Here is a 15012-nt window from a genome sequence, read left to right on the forward strand (position 1 = left end):
ACTCCCAATCCATCCCTCCCCCCACCCTTCCCCCCCCGGTAACCATAAATTCGTTCTCTAAGTCTGCAAGTCTGTTTCTGTTTTGTAAATAAGCTTGTTCATATCATTTTCTTTTAGATTCCACATGTAACCGATATCATATGATATTTGTCTTTCTCTTTCTGACTTACTTTGCTTAGTATGATAATCTCCAGGTCCATCCATGTTGCTGCAAATGGTATCATTCTTTTCAATGGCTGAGCAATATTCCATTGTATATATGTACCACATCTTCTTTTTCCATTCAACTCTCCCTCTGCTTTCAATGCCATTCATTGTCCATTATTGTCTAGTCCATTATTAGGGCTCTAGTACATCTACTCTCGTACTCTTGCTAACAAAGGCACCCAGGATCAAGCAAGAGAAGGGGATGTCTTACTTGACATCAATCTTAAAGTTTTGATATGTCTAGTTTTTATTAGTGGTATGTGACTACTATTCATAGATTTCACAAATCCCTCTTGAATCCACATAAAAAATTTATGCCTATACCATTACTTGAAATTAATTAAGTCCCATAATTATCTTCTTTTTATTTGTCCTAAACTTATCCTAATCTTATCAAAGGTTGCCTGTCTTTCTAGAATACTAGAATTTCTTGAGCAAGCCTGTGCTCAGCTTAACCAGGGTCTTTTAAGATTAAAGGCCATTGATCCTTTTGGCCTAAACTCCTTCATCAGGCCTGCCATCTCTTCCCTCAGTCTAGTGGATCTTCTCTGGCTAGTCTTTAGTTCCATTATGTCCCTTCTAAGATGTGATTGCCAAAACTGCACATGGGACTCCTGGTGAGGAAACACCACAGATCTACATAAGGTAAGATAACCATCGGTTTGTCTTCAGTAACTCTCAATGATGCGCAATGTTATGGTCATTTTTATCATTATCAGAGTCCTAAGCTGCTGTTCTCTATACCCATAATAATTAACAAGTGTCTTTTCTGAGTTACAGTTCTAAATTATTTAGAACTATTTTAGATTCCTTTTAAACATTTCCCTGCCCGGACTTCCCTGGTGGTGCAGTGGTTAAGAATCTGCCTGCCAATGCAGGGGACATGGGTTCGAGCCCTGGTCCAGGAAGATCCCACATGCCACGGAGCAACTAAGCCCATGCACCACGACTACTAAGCCTATGCTCTAGAGCCTGTGAGCCACAAATATTGAGCCCGTGTGCCACAACTACTGAAGCCCATGCACCTAGAGCCCATGCTCCACAACAAGAGAAGCCACCGCAATAAGAAGCCCATGCACCGCAACGAAGAGCAGCCCCCGCTCACCACAACTAGAGAAAGCCTGAGTCCAGAAACGAAGACCAAACGCAGCCAAAAATAAATAAATAAAAATTAAAACAAACAAACAAACAAAAACCATTTCATTGCCTATTTTAAAACCAGTCTACAACTTTTCCTGTTGTTCAGGAACACAAATTTTTAAGACCTTCTTGTTATCTAGATCTAGCATTTGTGGCTCTTCTCTCTCTGAAAGATTTTTCATAAGTTATTTCTCCAGTTCTATATAAAGATGCTAAGTAATTCCAGTCCTAGCATTGATCTCAAAGACCTCATCAACCATTTACACTTCTTTATCTATGAAATCACCCTTAAATCCCTACACTTTGTTTCCTCTTTCCAGATCCCTTCTCCTTCTTCCAATTCTATAGTTATTTAGCAGATCATTCATTAATTCAAGAAATAGTTACTGGCATCTACTCGGTGGTAGGCACAATGATAGGTGTTAGGAATACGATGATGAAAACATAGGGCTATGCTACATTCACTGGTGCATCTTTACTTACTTGCCTATTTTACTCCTTAGAAACACTAGTCAGGCACAATTCCTTTTTTCATAAATCATTTGTTTTTCCCCTAAAAGAACATTATTTATGTTCTTGATTGTAGAATTCAATGAATTACCCATGCAAGGATGAAACTGAGTCACTTGTACATTCTCAAACCTTTTTAGGTCTGCACTGCCCAATTCAGTAGCCATTAGCCCCATGTGGCTAATTTTAAATTAATTACAATGAAATGAGATTAAAAATTCAGTTCCTCAGTTTCACTAGCTACATTTCAAGTGCTTAATAGCCACATGTGGCTACTGGCTACCATATTGGGCAGCACAGATTTAGACCATTTCCATCATCACAGAAAGTTTTATTAGACAGTACTTTTTGGACAGTTCTTATGTAAGGGGTCACACAGTGGTCACATATAAAAACAGGTTACACATTTTGGCAAACAATCACTGTCTTCCTCAATACTCATGTGATGCCACCTAGCACTAGAATAAGTTACATTCTTTTTGTCATTGAGGTCTAAACTAAAATACTGACCTCTATGGAATACGGTTTTAATTGTAACATAAGTCAAAATAATCACTCCTTTTTATGCCTTCTTAGTAACAGAATACATGACTGGGAATGTATAATGAAAGTACCTAAGTAATAGCAATAATGTAATAAATAATCAATTCAACATGGGAAACGTCTTAAAGAATCTTACCCTCCTTCACTTTCCGCTTCCTCTGAACTATTACTTGTTGCTGAACTCTGAACTGTGACAAGCCTTCTTTTTCTAGCTCTGTGCTGAGGACTTATCTTGTGAACAGTTATCTTCCCTCCAAGTTCGCCTTGGATATATTCCTCCAGCTTTGGAATGGCTTCTTTAAGAACTCTGATTTCCTCTTTGAGTTCTTCCATATTTGTCAGTAATTCATTTAACTTCTCCAATATCTGAAGTTGCCTTCCTTGAAAGATTGCTGTTGTTCCTTGGCCATTAGGCATTTCATCTTGCAAAGGCATCAAATCAAGTGAATTACCCAGAGAAAGAAATTTAGGTAAATCCATTGCTGTCCTTGGTTTACGAACCTTGTGGTACCACAGAAGCAGCAAGCTGATTCCAGTAGTTCCCACCATGATGCCAAGTATCATTTCTTTGTTTGTGGAACGAGGCATTTCCTGGTTTTTGTTTCTAAAATTAAAAGTATAAATGTAAATGAACATTGTTTCTGTCTTTCCCAAGACAAAAATATTAGGGCTTTTTCAATCAACAAAAACCAAGTCCACCTCATCACAAAAAAATTTAATAACACTTGATAAATCACAAACTAAAATAAACTACGAGTAATTGCCTCTATAATGTATGTGGCTGAGTAGAAATACTACCTTTATGGATATTATTGACAACCAGTGTAACGTATCAACTTTAATTCAGAATTTGTATCCTACTTCTGATCTGAAATTTACTCTTTACCATGTATTTTTAAAGGGTATGGTAGAGGTAAAAGCATCATTATAAATTTCTGAGAAAAACTATTTAAGAATTCAAATTATGCTTAACTGTGTCTGAACCTTATATTTGTATAAAATTAACTAGTGTGCTAATGTCTGGGTTTTATCTAATCTTTAAGGAAAGCCCAAGAAAAAGCTCTTCCTTGGCATCTAGTTAACATTTTGTACTCCAATTTAGAGTGATAAACATTTTAAAATGGGCTTTGAGATATAAAATATACAAAGAGTTTTGGCAAGTTTGTAACCATCTCATCTCTTTTATTCAACAGGGAAAGCAGAGATGTGAATGTATGTGCAGGCTTTACCTTCCTTCTTCTTGTGACCTGGAATTCTTCTGCTTCTTACATTTCTATTTCTGTCTGAGGTCTTACTGTTTTTATTTTCTTTCAAATGTTCACTTATTTTTAAAGTAACAAAAAAGTAATTTCTTTGACTCCTTTCTCCTTCTGAACTTTCACCATTTTGCATCAAAGACCCAAGCTTTATGCTACATGGGCCTAAGCTTCCATATAAACTTATAAACTTCCATATAAACATAAACTTGTTGCATATAAACTTAGCTACTTTGACAAAATGCACCATAATCTTTCTTTACTTCATCCCCTCTTCACTAGTTTTATTGCTTATCGCTGTTCTTAAAGGCCACTAAAGGAAAACAATAATATAAATCCCCCTTTCTTTCTGAGACTTTAAAATGGCAATGAGTATATAAATACAATGATAAACTTTTGTAATGAGAGTAAAATACAATAAGGCTTTTACACAGACTTTGAAGTTTCCAAAATTGTTTTCCCATCAATTTTCCCTATTTTATAAACAGGTAAACACCTGTATTAAATTTTGTTTGCAACTTGGGAGAAATGATACAAATAATGGTAAACTGTCTGTTACAGGAAATTAAATTTGCAAATATTTTGGTTTGTTTTTCCTGACACTTTCTCAAGGAGCAAATTATTATAGCACTGCCACCCTTAATCCCTGATAAACGGGAAACAAAGAGGAAAGTACTATGATATCCCCAGGTTTCCAGTTGGACGCAATTTCTGGGCTATGGCACAGGGAAGGGAAAACCAAACAGAGCCTGGTAATCTCACTGAGTTGAACAGAGATCAGAGTTCAGAGAAACTGAAGCACCCAGAATTTGTGCCCACTTAGTACTGAAGATGAGGGACTCATGCAGCGAAAGAGTTCCAGAAATATGCACAGGGCGGCTTCCCTGGTGGCGCAGTGGTTGAGAGTCCGCCTGCCAATGCAGGAGACATGGGTTTGAGCCCTGGTCCGGGAGGATCCCACATGCCACAGAGCAACTAGGCCTGTGTGCCACAACTGCTGAGCCTGCGCTCTAGAGCCCGTGAGCCACAACTGCTGAGCCTGCGCTCTAGAGCCCGTGAGCCACAACTACTGAAGCCCAGGTGCCTAGAGCCCGTGCTCCACAAGAAGAGAAGCCACCGCAATGAGAAGCCCACGCACCGTGACAAAGAGTAGCCCCGGCTCGCCACAACTGGAGAAAGCCCGCGCGCAGCAAAGAAGACCCAACACAGCCAAAAATAAATAAATAAATTAATTAAAAAAAAATGCATAGGGCTATTCTTGAGTCTTTTTTTTTTTAATTTTTAAAAATTTTTATTTATTTATTTATTTCGGCTGCGCCAGGTCTTAGTTGCAGCACGCGGGATCTTGGTTGTGGCATGCAGGATCTTTAGTTGTGGCATGTGAGATCATTAGTTACGGCATGTGGTGTCCTTTTAGTTGCGGCCTATGGAATCTTTAGTTGCGACATGCAAACTCTTGGTTGTGGCATGCATGTGGGATCTAGTTCCCTGACCAAGGATTGAACCCGGGCCCCCTGCATTGGGAATGCAGAGTCTTAGCCACTGGACCACCAGGGAAGTCCCTCTCCTTGCATCTTTAATTGAATACCAATCTGTACATGCATAGAGTGAAACCCCACTGAGCCAGGCAAAAAACAATTTCAAGGGAAAGAACAATTACCAGGGATCTGTAAGCTGAACTATTCCTAAAGATTACACAGAACTGGTAAGTGTCCAAGTGTTTACCATCCAGAGTGTAGAGTGTGTATGAGTTACTTGCGACTTTCAGTAGAGGCTTCAGAAGGGTAATGGCTTGCTAATGCAGCTAAATTAACACTAGAGTTAAGGCTATTTAGACCTGCTCTAAAATAGATTAAAAATGAGCCTTCAAAGGATCAAACTGATTCACAAGTAATTTAACTGCCTTCAGTAGAAAGTCCAACACTCTTTATAGGAATAGAAAAAATCCAGAACTCAACAACATAAAATCACAATGTTGACCATCTAATCAAAAATTACTAGACATGTAAAAAAGCAGGAAAATGACAGAGGTGATATAATTAGCAGATAAGGGTTTTAAAACAACTATTACAGATATTTACGTTCATTATTTAATAAATATTAAAAATATGCTAAAGGAAAACATAAACATGATGAGGAAAGTTATAGAAGGCATTAAGCAGAACCAAATAGAACCTCTAAAGATAAAAAATAAAATAACTGAAATAAAATTTTACTAAATGAGATTAACAGCAGAGAAACACTACAGGAAAAAAAAAATATCAGGAAACCCAAAGACATAGCAATAGAAACCATCTGCTATAGACTAAATATCTGTGTCCCCCCAAATTCATATGTTGAAATCCTAATCCCCAAGGTGATAGTATTGGATGGAGTCCCTTTAGGAGGCAGAGCCCTCATAAATAGGATTAGGGCCCTTATAAAGAGACCCCAGAGAGATCCCTTGTTCCTTCCACCACATAAAGTTACAGCAAGAAGGTGCCAGCTATGAACCAGGAAGCAGGCCCCCACAAGACAGTGAATCTGCCAGTGCCTTGATCTTGGATTTCTTAGCCTCCAGAATGATGAGAAATAAATTTCTGTTGTATATAAGCCAAGAATCTACAAGATTTTGTTATAGCAGTCCAAATGGACTAAGACATCATCCAAAATGAAGCACACAGATTTTTTAAAAAGACTAAAAAACAAACAAACAAAAAACCAAGTGGAGCCTACAGGGTAATATCAAGCAGTCTAAAACACATATAGTTAAAGGGAAGAAAAGGAGGGGTAACAAAAAAAATTTGAAGGAAAAATGGCCAAAAAAATTCCAAGTTGGACAAAATCTATAAACCCAGAGATCCAAGAAGGTCAACATAATCCAAGAAGAATAAATTAAGAAAACCAAACCATGGCAAAACATTATTAAAATGCTGAAAACCAGTGATAAAGAAATCTGAAGAGCAGCCAGTGATGGGAAAAAAAGACATATTATGTACAGAAAAAAAAAGATAAGATTACAGCAGACACTGTCTCCAAGGTATCACCTCAGAAACTATTCAAGCAAGAAAACAACAGAGTGACATCTTTAAAGTGCTGAAAGAAACTGTCAACTTGCATTTCTACACCCAGTAAAATATTTTTCAAAAATGAGGGTAAAATAATGAATTTTTTAAACAAAGAAAAGTTGAGAGAATCCATTACCAGCAGCCATTCACTACAAGAAATGCTAACAGAGGTTCTCCAGGCAGAAGGAAAATAATAACCCATAGAAACTTGGATCTATACAAAGGATGAAGAGCACCAGTAGTGGCAAACATGTGGCAAAATATAAAAGTCATTTTTCTCATTTTAAGATTTATTCATAAAATATTTGCTTATTACAGCAAAAATGACAATAACATATCATGAGGTTTTTACCATATGTAGAAGTAAAAAAGTAGGACAACAATAGCCCAAAGGATGGGAAGGGAAAAAGAGAATATACTGTTGTAAGGGTCCTAAGTTATAAAGCAGTGTTATAATAAAGATCCACAGTTGTCACAGCAAAGGAAACCATAAAAAAGACGAAAAGACAACCTCCAGAATGGGAGAAAATATTTGCAAACGAAGCCACTGACAAAGGATTAAGCTCCAAAATATACAAACAGCTCATACAGCTCAATATTAAAAAAACAAACAACCCAATCCAAAAATGGGCAGAAGACCTAAGGAGACATTTCTCCAAAGAAGACATACTGATGGCTAACAGGCACATGAAAAGATCCTCAACATCAGTGATCATTAGAGAAATGCAAATCAAAACCACAATGAGGTATCACCTCACACCGGTCAGAATGGTCATCATCAAAAAATCTACAAACAATAAATGCTGGAGAGGGTGTGGAGGAAAGGGAACCCTCTTACACTGTTGGTGGGAATGTAAATTGATACAGCCGCTATGGAGAACAGTATGGAGGTTCCTTAAATAGCTAAAAATAGAACTACCATATTGAAATATGACTTCAGAACTGAGAAAATCAACTGGGAAAAAAACTAAAATCAATGGAGGAGGTATTTGTTTTAAATAATCACAATTAGAGAATAATAGCTCAAGCTATGTTTGAGTTTTATATCAGTATAAAATGAATGTGCTTCTAAGCCAATAATTCGTAAAATGCCACTCATTAAAAATAGTAGTAGAGAAGAGTAATACATCAGAACACCTGCTTGCCTGCAGTATAATTTCAAAGGTTATATTATATTACATCATTTACATAACTTTAATACATTTAATTATCACATTAGTAGTAGACACTTGCACTTTAGTATAAAAACACAGTAATTTAAAAATATATTGACTAGGGAATTCCCTAGTGGTCCAGTGGTTAGGACTCAGCGCTTTCACTGCTGGGGCCCTGGTCAATCCCTGGTCAGGGAAGTAAGATCCCATGGCAGAAAGAAAGAAAGAAAGAAGGAGAGAGAGAGGGAGGGAGAGAGAGAAGGAAGGAAGGAAGGAAGGAAGAAAGAAAGAAAGAAAGATTGATTCTTGGTTTAAAAAAAAAAAGTATATATATATAGACTAGATAATCAGATACGAAGTATTATTCCTGTCACATTTCAATTTGTAAGGTGCTAATAATAATGTAAAATAATAGACATTATTTTATTATAAATTATTGGCATCTAAAATTAATGGGTAATACATAATTAAAGGTTGTTTGCAGAGAAGAGAATTAAGAATTCTGCTGAAATAGTAAATCATCAAAATGTTGACTCTACTGAAATTTCTGCATTAAAATTCGTTTGTAGAACCTGTCATAAAACATTAACTTCAGAAAACATTTAATTTTCATGTTCTAGTTTTAATTAAAATTAATTTTTAGAAATGGAAATTATGCTTTACTAAGTTACTTACAATGCTTTCAGCAATATTTAGCATATATATTCACTTAATTCATCAGCTGATTAGTAGGGGGAAATACATAAAATATAGAACTCTGATAAACTCGGAAGATGGATGAAAAGTTTTGCAAGGGTAAAGGCACAGTATGGGCTATAAACGAACCTGAGTTTTAAGTTTCCCAAGGGAATTGCTCTGAGACCTTGAATTAGCGATTAGATTCTCCACAGCGACCTGGATAACTTGATACTTTCTAAGTGAATTCTAATACTCATATTTCTTTCGGTTTTCTTTTTTTTTCCTATTTTATAATTTCTTTTTCATTTAGGGCTCCCTGATGTTTGGCTTATTTGCAAATGTTTGTCCCACTGAAAATCTAGCCTTCATTTTGTGTAAAATAAGTGGAGAATCTGATCAAAACAAAGCAAAACAAAACAAAAACGTTTGCTTAAGTTTCAAAGGTAAGAAAGACCCAGGGAGCCCAGGTGAGAAGCGAGCAAGTGTCTCCGGCAAAAACTCATCGGGGTTCGCAGGGACCCGCCGGGCCGAGGCAGCACGCTGCCCGCTCCCCACGCACCCCACGCCGGGCGCCCGCGCGGAAATACTGGCGACCTCCGGGGTTGAAACTTCCCAGGCACCGGCTGGGCGAGGGTTGCGCCAGGGTAAACTTCTACAAGCCAGCTCTGCCGCCCGGAGGAGGACGCCCCCCACGCTTGCGGCCGCCTAAAGGACGCCCGCACGACCCGGAAGTGCGGTGGCCGCCGCCGGAAGTGCTGCCTCGATCCTCGGCCGCGTCCCACCCTGGACAGCCGAGATGCCCACTGCCCACCTGCGCAGCACCAGTTCTCGCCGCGCCGGTCTCTGTGCTGTCGGACACCGGGGACCTGCCGACGGGGCGGCTGGGAGCGAAGCGGCGGGCGGACAGTAGTCCCAGAGCTAGCGGGTCCAGAGGTCCGGCGCCGCGGCCGTCTCGTCCTGACCCAGATAGCTGAGGCGCCGGGGGAGGAGCCCGCGCCGCTCGCCCCGCGGTTCCCGCCTCTTCCCGCCGGGCGGTCAACTCACCGGGGCGGGCGACCTGAGCACCTTTTACAAACGGAGACAAGTGCGCTCCGCCGGGCGCCTCGGCCAGCACCGGACTTTGCCGCCCGGGTGCCGCCTCCCTCAGAGCTCGTCTCCCCGCCTCGACCACCGCGCCCTGGCTCAGGGCCAGCGCGCCCGGCCCGGCGGGAGGCTCGGCGCGCGCTTCCTGCCTCCAGCGCGCTTTCTCCCATCACTGCCGCTCCCGAAACCCACCCTCCCTTCGGTTCTTTCCCGCCCCAAACCCACCCCCCTGCCCTAGTTTCACCCTTCTTCTGTGCCCCTTTCTATACACAGCCTTGAACCCTACGTACGACAGAGTCAAACGCGGACGTCTTGCATCAATTACTAATCAAGTTATCCTAGGTTCACTTTAACTCACTTTCTCTTTTAATGAGCTAAATCCGCAGCCTCGCCGTCCACCCCTCAACCCCACCACCATTCAGAGTTGCCTTTAGGCGGAAACCACTATCTTCTCGATGCTTAACATTCGAGATTTTACCCAGCTTCGCTTTCTGTGGTTTGTAGAATGAAAATAAAATTCTGCCAAATGAACTCTTAAAAACTGCACATTCACTCCCTTCTGTATTGTCCTCACTTTGAGCTTTAAATTTAGGCTTGCAGGAAACAGCCTTGAGTACTAAATTCCCTACCAATGTGCTGAATGGAATTAAAAACGGATGCATTCCTATTTATCAAAAAACAAAACAAGCAAAAGAACTCCTCTAAAGAATCAGAAGGCTAATTTCACAATCCATACCAAACTATTTACTAATGGAGATTCTACAGGATCTTTAAGACTATAAAATGTTTTTTGAGCTTTAAGCAAGCTGCATTGAAGAATAAGTAAGCCTAGCCACGTCATTTTATTAAAACTAAGTTATATTTTGGAAGGCAGCAGACTAATACTTAGCCTCTAAGATTTGAAACTATAAAGCACTCCTAAGAACCACTTTCTTTCACACTTTGTTATGGTTTACAAAGATATTACAATATAATGCTAATGTTTGCTTTATTTAAACAATACAACATAATATAAACCTGTCTGGCAGGGTGATCTCTTTTAAGGAGATTTCTTTCCAAAAGAAACTTTACTGTCTCTTCAATAACACTTAAAAGACGCTTGAAGCACCTTGAGATTTAAGCTTGTCCAGAAGGAGTCCGCTGAGTTGTTCACGGCTGCATCCTCAGCACACAGCAGAGAAGAGGTCTGCAATAAAAATGTGGAGGGTGGGCTGAGAACAGGGCCTTACCAACCCTCTGCTCCAAAAGAAAGATGTCAGCTGGTACTGACTTGTTCTTCAAGTTCAGGGAGTGGGGTAAAATAGCTGGACTCTTTCTGTATGCCTATGTAACTAACACCTGTTCCCCTTGATTCTGTTTCTTGATCAGTAAAAATTATCTGCGAGGTAGAAACTCACAGAGCGGTGGTCATTGATCTTTGGTAAAGTTAAAACTAAAAAGTAGAGAGGAGCTATATTCTCCAGGCGCTGTTGTAGGGATGACATAAAAAAGAAGGAATGATTCTACCTATCTCTACTAGGAATGTGGTCTCAAAGGAATGTCTGAAGGGGAAAAACAAATCACTAGGAATCTCAAAGATGCTGTTTGTCATGGACTGAATGTTTGTGTTCCTCCAAAATTCATTATATTTAAGCCTTAATCTCCAGTGTGATGGTATTTGGAGGTGAGACCTTTGGGAAATAACTAGGTTATGAGGCTGGAGCCCTCTAGAATGGGATGAATGCCCTTATAAGAAGAGACCAGAGCTCTTTCTTTTTCTACCATGTGAGGATACAATGAGAAGCCAGCTGTCTGCAACCCAGAAGAGGACCCTCACCAGAACCCAACCCTTCTGGCACTATGATCTCTGATTTCCTGCCTCCAGAACCATGAGAAATAAATGTTTGCTATTTAAGCCAGCCATTCTATGATAATTTTCTATGGTAATTTTGGACACTTGTATTCATCACAACTAGCACAGCATTACAGTCAGCTGACACCTCTGATGTACAGGCACTTCACAATTTGTCCTCACCTACTTTTCCAGCTTTTCTCTACCATTTTCACTAGACATCAATCCTTCACTTCACCTATAGGCAAACTACCTTATTTTCTTTCCATAAATCACACGTTTCCCCAGTCTCTGTGTTTAGACTGCTCTCTGTGTCTGGAATACCCTACCCTTTGCCACTTGTCAAAAAACAATTCTTCCAGTTTAATCTGTTTCCCTTGAGCAGCTACTCCACACATTCTCCTCCTCCCCCAAAGAAGAATTCCTCCAGGCCCCGCCAAAACTCTGCAGAAGGATAAGGAGTTTCCATGAGTAGAAACCCCCTCCCTGCTGGTTTTCTGCACCCCGCTCTCATGTACACTATCATTACCGCTTGGTCAGTGACTGTGGTGCCCTTGAGCTGAACATCTTCAAGGCAAGGATGTACTTCTCTTTGTATCCCCAGCGCCTGGCACAGTGCACATACTCTATATATTAGATAAATAGTTGAAAAAAATTCTTTGAAAGTATATGTACACTCAAGAGGAAAGCATTAAGAAATCTGCCGTCCTTTATATGGTAGGAACATGAGAAGTGTGTGTCAAGTGTATGTTGGAGAGGGGGGTTTGTTTTATTTTTATTTCTTGGCTTTTATCTAAGTGGTTTATATCCAGGAAGAAATTGAATGACAAAGCTGGTGGAGGAAGGAGCCATCCAAGCATAACTGAAGCTCCAAATTGCCCAAATTAGGTCTGTAAACTGGAGGGAGAACCAACAGCCACAGCAAAAAGATCGATTAACTCTTATACTCAGTTCCTGCTTCATTCTTTATATGAATTGTCTTATTCCATCTTCCCAACAGTCTACTGAGGTAAATTACATTACAGGTGAGGGTTTGCTGCCTGTGATGGAACATTGGAAGGGGACTCTTCATAGCACCTTTTGTAAGTACATCATAGCACTTCTCAAGTGATCGTGTTCTGTCTGCATCTCCTACTTCAGTTACTTGGGGTTCAGCCTTCTCTGCTCCCTCTATGGGAACTGAACCTCCAGACAGAGCACTTATCGCATGGAGGGCTTCCTTGTAGGGGTCTGCCATTATCTCTAAACCACAGGGTATAAAATTATGGTGGGTCTATCATGTTCATTGTAGGCTAGGAATAGAGTTTGGGGAAAAATAATCCTGTGTCTAAAATTAACAGTTTTGGGCTTATTTTAATTTTAGGGGATCCTTAGAACACAAGAAGATTATTCCCAAAATTTCTGAAAAGATACCTATGACTAAATTGGACCTTCCAAGGGAAAAATGCCTTCTTTGAGAAAGGTATGAGGATAAGTTTATTAACTATTTCCACAAGACTAAGCAATTAGTATAATAAATTATTAATCACATGAATACAATAAAATAATTGACCCAATATTCCTGTACTGAACGAATCTTAAATGGTATTTTAAAAAGACATGTATAAAAGAGGTTAGAAACAGTATTTATGTAATATAATTTAGCAATTCAATGTTGAATCAATTTGTTAAAAATATAACTACCTCATTAAAGTGTACAGAATTCTTATAAGAAACTTTTTGTTTTGTTAGAAAAATTAAGTTTTTATTCAATGTCATGTTCAGAAAGGCATATACATTGCCTGATTGATACTAACCTTGGTCAATGATTATCAGCAGTTTTTCCATGACACATAAAGATAGGAATGAAGATTCTTCAGATATTCCAGGAGATTTTGTAAGTCACATTCTTACACTGAGTTTCTGAAGTCAACCTGTTAACAGCTTTGGATATTCTCTAAAATGGAACTCAACAAAGTCATAGCAGAAAGTCACTTTACCCCTCCCTTCTGCATTCTTTCTTCATCTTGAGAGAAAATGTTCAGGGATATCTTTGACAGTATGTGTGTCAGCTTTATAAGTCAAGGTCAGTTTCATTGTTTGTGGCAGATTGAAAAAAAAGGCAAATGTTGGTCAGTTAGACAAAATATTTTACAATATATGCATGTATAAGTTAGTTAAAATAACTGAATAGTTTTAATTATATATAAAAATTAGAAAAAAAGATTTCATTTAGGACTTGGATGGCAAGTCAATTTTGTGTAAGGTTCTCCTGGGAAAATAATTGGAGTTAGCAGTTTTCCAGACCCACTGTCCTCAGACTATCCAAAGAAAAGTTATTTTCCCCTAGGAACAATATCTTTCTAGAAATTGTTCAGTAGATAGAGGCAGCCTCTTGGTATGCAAATCAGTCTATAAAGATGGTCACTCTTCTGATGCAATAAAGGCACATTAATTAATCAACCGTTGTTAAAACTTTTTCCATTTCATAAAAGTTGTATTCCTATCTTTATAACTAAGACATATATTTGGACTCTCATTGAGAGAAGTGAATCTAGAAAGAGATGAAATTCACCACTATAATGATTTTAGAAGAAAGCTTGTCTCATAAAGCAAGTGACCAAGCCATTTGTAGTGTAATAGAAAATAATTGTGGTTTGTTCAGAACTGAGAACATATCTTATAAAGTCATGCTATATAAATCGTGGTTTGTTTCCTGAGTAACCCCATAAAATCCTTCGTAATCCATAGGATAATATGCTCTATGGTTTTCAGCTGAATTCTAACTCAGAACTGCTGATGTCAGGAAATCATCTATCTGTGCTATGGCCTTGGCTGCTTCCACTTAAAAAAAAAAAAAAAAGTAACCTTGACCTTGCCACCTGCAGCAGCTGATAACCGTCCAATGAAAAGAGAGACCCATCCTCCAGCTGCGACATCTGCTTACCAGCTAATGCAAAAAACTCCTACCACCAGCCACAGCCTCTGCCAGGCTTCTAGCAATAAAGGAACTACCCATTCAGCCATGGGGCTCTTTGACTTCTTCACATGAAGCAGAACAGCCCTTCCAATCCTCCTTAAAACAAAAAAAAGACAATTCTGACAGTAACGACATTTACTTTCTCTCTTGGTAACAGAAACCTCCCATTTCTCAAACAGAAGGATACTGAGAGGAACTTTTCCTCTGGACATAATGACATTGTACAGGAAACACAATTCAGGAGGTGTCTGTATTTCATAAATGAAAGACTGTTAACAAACTAATATGAATAATTTAGTTATTTACATACGGACATTTTACAGAGTGAAAATAGCTTCAAAAATTTTCATAAAGCATTTAATTGTGAGACTCCAACTTTAGACATAAAGGCACTTCCAGTATTTTCCTCTGCTAAGTATTTGCTATTATGGAGACATGACCATAATTAGGTATCATGATTTTCTCCTCTTTTTAAGAAGTAGAATCTGTAAAGATCTTTCATCAAAATAATTTATTGCTACTGTGGCTTAAGTTATGGCTTAAAAGGCATCAAACACCTAAGTAAAAAATGAAAATGAGAGAGAGAGAGAGAAGAGAGAGAGAA

The 15012-nt window shown here is 39.0% G+C and overlaps 1 protein-coding gene across 3 annotated transcripts in view; it reads right to left on the bottom strand.

Annotated features, from left to right (window-relative positions):
• The window catches only part of RMDN2 (regulator of microtubule dynamics 2), an 86408-nt gene extending 76575 nt beyond the window's left edge, over positions 1–9833 (bottom strand). Inside the window, exons 1-2 of one of the 3 annotated variants that reach the window (XM_036873553.1) lie at positions 9347–9833; positions 2537–3004 (exon numbers count right to left, since the gene is read on the bottom strand). In XM_036873553.1, coding sequence (XP_036729448.1) covers positions 2537–2988 — 452 coding nt within the window. In that variant the 5' untranslated portion in view covers positions 2989–3004; positions 9347–9833. Of the gene's footprint in view, positions 1–2536; positions 3005–8682; positions 9209–9346 lie in introns of those variants that run through there. The other 2 variants (XM_036873554.1, XM_036873555.1) reach the window with 2 other exon arrangements.
• Positions 9834–15012: the final 5179 nt, after the last annotated feature.

Source organism: Balaenoptera musculus, chromosome 13, assembly GCF_009873245.2.
Source record: "Balaenoptera musculus isolate JJ_BM4_2016_0621 chromosome 13, mBalMus1.pri.v3, whole genome shotgun sequence".
In the NCBI taxonomy this organism is placed as follows: Eukaryota; Metazoa; Chordata; class Mammalia; order Artiodactyla; family Balaenopteridae; genus Balaenoptera; species Balaenoptera musculus.